Genomic DNA, 8089 nt, shown 5'->3' with positions numbered 1-8089 from the left:
TATGTTTAGGACCAAAATGATCAAATGGCCATATGTGCAGGACCAAAAAATCCAAAAGATAATGTTTAAGACCAAAATCGTAAAATGACTATATGTTCAGGACCAATTTTGGCATTTACTCCTATAAAAAATAAGGAAAATGGTGGTTGGTGATTGGGGGAGTGTTGAGACACGTGCCAAAGAAAGAAAGGGCAAATTTAAAAGCGAGGAACATCGAATCGTGTCCATCTCTTTGCCTTTCCCTCCCATCTCCATCTCTTCTAGTTCTATCCACCTCCAAGTTTAGAGATTTGAAAATGGCAGTTGTGATTGGCTTCCCTTGCTGCTTTAGGGCCCAATCATCTCCTTCAATTTCGCCCTCTCGGTCCTGCTCCATTCCTTCTTCTCAACCAATGTTCGCCGCAGCAAAGAAAAGGGCTCTCTCTCCCTCCACATTTGCTCTCAATAAGACCAACCTTTGTGAAACTAATGTGGATGAAGAGATAAACGGTTCCCTATTGGAAGACTCCTCTGAAACTCTCTTGTATTCTTTCTCTCCTTTGCCTTTGCTGCTTTTGGCTGCTCTTCCTGGAGGTACTAAATGCCTTCATCTTCATTCTTTTTTTCGTCCTCTGCTTAGACAATGTTTGCAATGGAAATTAATTTACCATCTTTCTATGGATTCTATGCTCATTTCGAGGTAAAAACTATGAGCAAATATTGCATATATTCAACGTCACTTGATGAAGCTATATTCAACATATCATAGAAATAATTTAATAAGGGATGACACGGGTTTTAAGGTGTAATCTATAAAGTAAGAGAGAACGAGAAAAAATAGTTGAAATAATGTAGTAGAGGTTAGACCCATAAATGATAAAGTAAAAGTGAAGGTGAAAAAGTTTCCATAAATGTATATGGACTATTTCTATGGGACATGCGAAAAAGGAAATTCAGTCTATTTCTATGGGACGGATGGAGTATGACACTATAAATTCAAGGGTATCCTCATGTTCTGGTGCACTGATATATAATCATCTCTGATTTCTGGACCTCTGTATTGTAACAATTGTGATTTGATCCCTTGATTCAGCTACAACTGTGACATCTCTAATGAGCCCTTTTGTCGAGCTAGTAAAGTCATGGAGCCTCCCCGATTGGCTCGTGCATTGGGGCCATCCTGGAAACATGGTATATGTGTAGATATCTTGATCTTCTCACACTTTTAGAATGAGCAATCGCATCTAGTAACAAAGGTGTCTCACTTCCGCGGCAGGCTGTTGTGCTGTTTGCTATGGGTGGTTATGGAACCTACTTGGGCTTCCGTATTCATTTCTCGGATGATATTGTAAGGACAAATATAAGCAGTATCTTAGTTAGGTTGCATCTAAAAAGTTGTCTTGAATGTTGATTGATGTGGCTTGGCAGGAGGAAAAGGCCAAGGCCAAAGATTTGCACCCAAAGCTTCTTGGTGGAATGTTCTTCTTTTTTGCTCTTGGTGCTACTGGTGGCATCACATCTCTTCTCACTTCTGATAGGCCCATCTTCGAGAGGTATATCTGCATTTCTGTTTACGATGATGCCCTGCACGCCTTGATTCTCTTTCTTCTCTTGCAGTCCTCATGCTGTAACGGGCTTCATCGGTCTTGCTCTTTTAACCTTTCAAACGCTGCTGCCAACGCTGTTTGAGGTGAGCTTCTTGTCTTCTCTACGCGCGTGCACCTGTTTTGTTTCACGAAGCTGGGAATATTTGTTGGGTGTAGGGGAATCCCGGGTTGCGAAACATTCATGGAATCTTGGGCAGCGGGATTATGACATTGTTCGTGGTTCATGCGGCCCTAGGGCTTCAACTAGGATTGAGTTTCTAATTCCTTCTACTAGCAATTCTTTGAAATGGGATACTTGATATATGTGGTGAGTAAATGAATGCCATTTATCAAACTTGGTAATTCTATGCAATTTACCACTTTAATTCATTCCCATTCTATTTGCGCTTATGCTGTTTCCATTTTTTAAAAAAAAACTTGCTTTCAAAACTTTCAGTGAACTATATTCTCTACTGATAATACTTACTTTTTATCTCATTTTCTACCGACAATCATTATTTCTCTTTCATTTTACCAGTTATTCAAACTCATGCCGTCACCTATCAAGATTATTTTTGTTTTGGACAATAGTAGTATATGAAATCGAAAAAATATTGAAAGCCATAAATGTCATGTAATATCTCTTATTGGCATAAAACTGGGTTCGGCCCAAAACAACTGACTTGCATAAAGAATTCTAAATCCAATCCTTATTGAAGTTCGCTTGAAATATATCAATATTTTGGACGTAATTCAAAATAATTGATCAAACGCATTGCCAGATATATTAAATAAAACGAAATTTCAAGAAAGTGCTGGCCACCATCAACCTATCATTTTTTTATAAATGCGTCATTTATTTTGATTCCAAGACCGTATACTGATAACCTTTTTATAATATATATATATATTTTTTATCTCTTTCGATTCGTTTAATTTTATTTAATTGTTATGGCAATAATAGAAGTTACTAATTTAATAAATGACACGTAATACTTCATGTGGTTACATACTAATTGGGTGCACGTATGCATGACATGTCGACCGCTCACAGTTAGGCCATCCGCAATACTGTCACTTATCCGTCCATTAATCGTCCTTTAAATTACTATTCATGGGCCTCACTGTCCTTTTTTACTCAATCTCTTAACTAAGAGACGGAACCTGCAACCCTCCATCTCTTATCCGTCCATTAACCGTCCCTTAAATTACTATTGATTCAATTTTATTTTTTATTTTTATTTCCAACAAATTCAATTAATAAAAACACACTTCATTAAAAATAAAATAAAATTACAACATAAAATAAAAATACAACTTAGAATTCAAAAAAAATAAAAAAAATACATAATTAAAATCCTAAAAAAATAAAAATTACATAATTTAAAATAAAATTTTATAGAAAATAAAAAAACTACTCCGCCGGCGAATCATCTCCCGAAGGCGGTGGAGGTGCACTGAAGCCACCTGGAGGCGGAATACCAAGTTGTCTTGCCATAAACTCTATTCCGGAAAGATAGGTTTGGTATTGGGGAAGCGTCATGCGGGAAGTGTCTGCCATTGTGGCGGTCATGTACATGGACATTAGGGAGTTCGAGGGTGCCCCCGAGCCCGAGCCCGCCTGGCTTGATTCGGCTCGGCCCCTCCTCCCTCTAGCCGCCTTCGCCGCATTCTCCCTTGCGGTCGACGGCGCCCACAGGAGGACCCCCTGGCATCGTCTTGTTAGGGTTTGTATACTAGAAATCACCTTTCGAGTGATTGAATACTGTAATACTCTAATTATTATTTTCCAATGAATGCAACAGATTAATTTTGTCATGATGTTGTTATGTTTTACATTTAATGGATGTTTATTGCATATTTATATGTACAAGCGAACATAACAAAGTCTAAGTCTTTGTTTTAGTAGACCGGTTGTGGGCTGCGCTAAATTTAAGATACGCAGTCAGTCCTAAACAAAGAAAAATAATAATTTCACAACCCAGATAGGCCTAGACTACCTATCGTGAAAGGTTGCAATGTCAGTCCAATTATTTCTAAGCCTTATTGAAATAAGATGACGTTGGTGTGGTATAGCATGGAATGGATCTAACAGCAAGACGAGTCTTTATGCTATCTACTGAAAGACGAGGTCTTGATAATTAATTTTTTAGTCAATGTACGTTAGCATTGAGCATACGATATTGAGTATCTACTACTTTGACTTACCAAAGGTGCGGGTTTTTCGTCACCCAACGATCCAGGTATATTGGGTAGTGGTGATCATTATCTGGCGGTGCTAGGATTACTATTATGTTGAATCGTGTGCAAGGAGATTCTCGTTTGATAACATCCACAAGAGGAGCTCGAAACAAGGTTTTATTATTCGGAACCTAGCTAGTTGGAGTTTGATTACTCTATGAATAATAAATAAGAGTTTCTTGCTAAGTCCACTCTTGAAGATTAAAATATGTTAATTAATTAAGTCCATAGCAGACATTGATTAATTAATGGATGTTTCTATGTTAAGCACGGGAAATGAATTACACACACAAAAGGAAACCCAGAATACTTGTAATTTCGGATTTGGAAAGACAGTGCAATATTACTTCTGTAGTGGCTACTTGTAATATTCCAATATAAGCTTGTATTAAATTGTGGGTTCAATTTAATTAGTAAAAAGCTAATTGGGTGAGGTCATGTCCAAATTCTTCCTTAGATCCCTGACTGGGCCCAATATGTGACTTAATATAAATAGGAGAATAAAGGAGACAGAAAATACACTTTTTCCACATCATAATTTTCGTCCCCCTCATAATAGAGAAAGGACCGAAAATCGCTCTCCTTCCGTGAGCAGATTTCTATCTTCATTATTTAAGTCCTAGTACACTGGTGAGATTTGCCCATACAAATATCAGTCTACAGTCCATGACACCAGTCAGAAGATCCGAGGTCGAGTTCTCAAGATCTTCACGTGGAGAAGACGCAAGCCATCTTCGATTCTTAAGTGAATCAACAAAGATAAATTGGCTAAGTCCGTAGTAAGCATGTTTTAGGAATTGTTTGTGCTAAAGCATGTTTAAAATTCAAGTTATGAGCATGATACATGTGATAATTACGTGAATAGAATTTATCTAAATAATCTGCTAAATAGATCAGTATTATGTGATCCGTTAGAAACACACGCTTCCGCTGCCAACCCCTTCACGTCTGCCGTGCCCTCAACCTCCTGCGAGGCAAACTCTTGTGCGGCGCTGCCCGAACCGCCCTCACTAGACGAGTATTGGCCACCCACCGTGTGCTTCGTGCGCTTCGAGGTCGAGCCCGAGCTGGACCGGACACCGCCGACCCACCTTTCCTCGTCTTTGACGACCTCCCAAACATCGACATATTTGAATTGTTTGGCGGTGTCGTCGTAGTAGACTCGAAAAGCCGACCTCAGAATGTCGGCTCCCGTGGTTCTGCTTTGGTAATGAGCCGCTTCACTCTTGTAGATGGCGCAGAATTTTTTGACCTCTCTGTCGACTCGGTCAAAGTGAGCGCGGAGCATCTTATATGTGCGGCGGCGGGACCCCTTCGGCTTAATCTCGTGGTAGGCCTCGGTGACCTTTTTCCAGAAGCACTTCCGGGGTTGTTGATTCCCGATGATGGGATCGTACGAGACGCTGATCCAGGCGTTGTACACACCATCGTTTTTTTGGGGCTATACGGATGCCGGCCTAGATCCTCCTCCTCCTCCTCGTCCGCCTCCGCCTCCGCCCTGGAGCTTCCACCGCCTCGGACTCCTCCCCCGCCTCGGCCTCCTCCACCGCCTCAGCTTCCTCCTCGGCCTTCTTCCGGAGTGGGTTCAACGGAATAATCCTCCCGAATCTGGGATAATCCCTGCGAATACCTCGGGGTGGAGGGACGGGCGTATGCATCCACATCAAAATGGGGTGGTTGGTACCCCCCGGCGTCGACGAACCGGATCCACCACCCAGGACATTGTACATGCCCTCCAGTCGCCGAATGCGTTGATGTCGAACCCGCCGGAGCCGCCACCGCCAGAGTTTCCGTCGCGGGAAATTTTGTGATGAGAGGTTAGATGAAAATTGGAGAAGAAAAGGAGATGATTTGGGAAGAATAGATGTGTATTTGTGTGTGAAATGAGGATGAATTAGGAGTATTTATAGAGTAAATAAATAAATAAATAAATAAGAAAAAATGGTAATATAACGGTAATATTACCGTTTTTTATTATTTTTTTTATAATTCGGATTTAAAAAAAAATGATTTATTGCGCCAGCGTGACGATGCCCACTCGCGGGTCGGCGAGTGGACGTCACGCATGGCGTCGGAGCGCGCCACGTCGCCCTGGCGCGTGGCGAGACGTCTCGCCATCCGTCACGGCGGGATGGAACGTGTGGCGGGCTGGGGACGAGACGGGGCGCTGCAACGCGTCACGCCGACGTCTCGTCTCTTAGTGACGGATTACGGGCCACCCGCGTGACGCATTGCAGGTGGCCTTATTTACAAGTAATTTTGTGCAACGCCTAAAACAGCCATAATCATACTATTATTCGTATATATTATTGTGCCTATAAAAATGTTGCTTAATTAAGAAACATGATGTTATATGCATGACTTATATCTAGATACTTATATTAAATGAAATTCAATATAGAGCATGCACACGAACATGTAATTTTCATGTTTCCAGAAGAATTGAGAGAGAAAGCGAGAGATGTATATAAACATAGCGGGTACGTTATATTGATAACTTTTGAAGATGCTAACTGATCAACGCAGTGTATTAAAAATGTCATTACGATGACATTAAAATGTCAACACAGAATGCCAACAAATATATTGAAATATCAACAAAATTGTGTGTTGACATTTTTAATACACTGCGTTAATGAGTTACCAGAGTTAACAACTTAAGAAAGTTAGTAATTGATCACTCCCCAAAACATAGTATAGTTATCAAAATTGAACCAAATTAAATTGTATAACTAGAACAAAATTTAATTCACAAAATCTTCTAATCAAAACTCAAAAGGTTAACAAATTGCCGCGTAATAGGAGATAATTTTCAAAAAAACAAAATAAAAAATCGCTAACTGTGGAGTACTATATTAGAGTCGAATATTTATAGGTCCTAGTATTATGGCAATTCATTGTTATAACTTATAATGATGTTATAATTTTTAATTTATATGACACTTATTTTTCCGTTATAATTGTCAAACCTAAAATGTTTCAAAAACTTTCAATTCAGTACAACTATCACGTTTTAAATTATATTAACTAAATTTATTTTTATGGAATTTATTAAAAAAGTTCAATCACATATTTTTAAATAAAGAGATTTGCATTAAAAAAATGTTTGTATGTATTTTGATCTACTGAAAAAAATTAAATTCAATATTATAATGACAAAAATTTAATATATGATGAAATAATTCATTGTTATGAAGAACATTGTTCTCAAATTTTGTAATGCTACAAATGTCAACCTCCTTAATCATCAAGAGATTAATATATTTGCAATGTGATAAGGTATATTGAATATTACCGTAAAGTAAGTCAATGTTAAAATTAAGTGTATTTCAAATTTGCAAAATTATTTATTTTGAAGAAAGAGCAATTTTGGAGAAAAAAGTCTTATCCATACTATAAATATCCTTAATTTTTAGATTTGTGGTATATAACCACTAAGTTCAAAACGTAAATGACTAATCTACCCCTCATTGCCCTAAATATTATCTAATGATAGAGTCTCATTATCCACAAATCCAGTCTTAAAGACCGAACTAGAGACCAAATTTGAGCCATTCATTTTTCTTAATCTTTTAGTTAGGATTAATTTACAATTAATTTAATATTTTATTCAATAAAAACTTTTTTATTTTAATTTTAAATTTTCAAAATTTTTTATTTTTTTATTCAATAAAAACTTGCTTGAGTAAATAATGAACTATATTAACTACATAATGAACTAAATGAACGTATATTATGAAGTAATTTTTCGCATTCATTACATACCGAATTTACTTCAACTGAAAGATAATTATGTCATAACACATTAAGAAGTAATAAACTAATGGAATGAAGTAATAGCATGATTGAATGAAGTAATAAACTAATGGAATGAAGTAATAGCATGACTGGATGAAGTAATAAGTTCATTACTACTACTGGACGTTTAACACAGTTAACATTGTATTTCAATAAAATGTCATATTTACTTCATTACTAACGTTCATTTGGTTCATTATTTATTGAATATAGTTCATTACTACCGCTTAACGTTTAACACTAAAATTTGTTGTATCATTAATGTATTTCAATAACATGTCAAAATTACTTCATAACATACTTCATTTAGTTCATTATTTAGTGAATATAGTTCATTATTTACTCCGGAAAGTTTGTATTAAATAAAAAAAACTTAAAATTTTTTTAAAATTTTTTTAAAAACAAATTAAAAAATTAGAATTTAAAAAAATTAAAAAAACTAAAATTAAAAAAAGTATTTGTTGAATAAAATATTAAATTAATTG

General features: G+C 37.0%; 1 protein-coding gene across 1 annotated transcript; it reads left to right on the top strand.

Moving 5' to 3' along the window:
* The first annotated feature begins 239 nt into the window (after nucleotides 1–239).
* On the top strand, nucleotides 240–1955 carry LOC121793756. The gene is made up of 6 exons (XM_042191789.1): nucleotides 240–573; nucleotides 1073–1170; nucleotides 1256–1327; nucleotides 1408–1532; nucleotides 1597–1669; nucleotides 1743–1955. The coding sequence occupies exons 1-6, from the start codon at nucleotides 297–299 to the stop codon at nucleotides 1845–1847; spliced, it is 750 nt and encodes a 249-aa protein (XP_042047723.1). The 5' UTR covers nucleotides 240–296; the 3' UTR covers nucleotides 1848–1955.
* The last annotated feature ends 6134 nt before the right edge of the window (nucleotides 1956–8089 follow it).

This window comes from Salvia splendens, chromosome 3 (genome assembly GCF_004379255.2).
Source record: "Salvia splendens isolate huo1 chromosome 3, SspV2, whole genome shotgun sequence".
Classification (NCBI taxonomy): Eukaryota; Viridiplantae; Streptophyta; class Magnoliopsida; order Lamiales; family Lamiaceae; genus Salvia; species Salvia splendens.
Note: the sequence above shows the minus strand (reverse complement) of the source record. Positions and strands in the feature narration are given on the sequence as shown.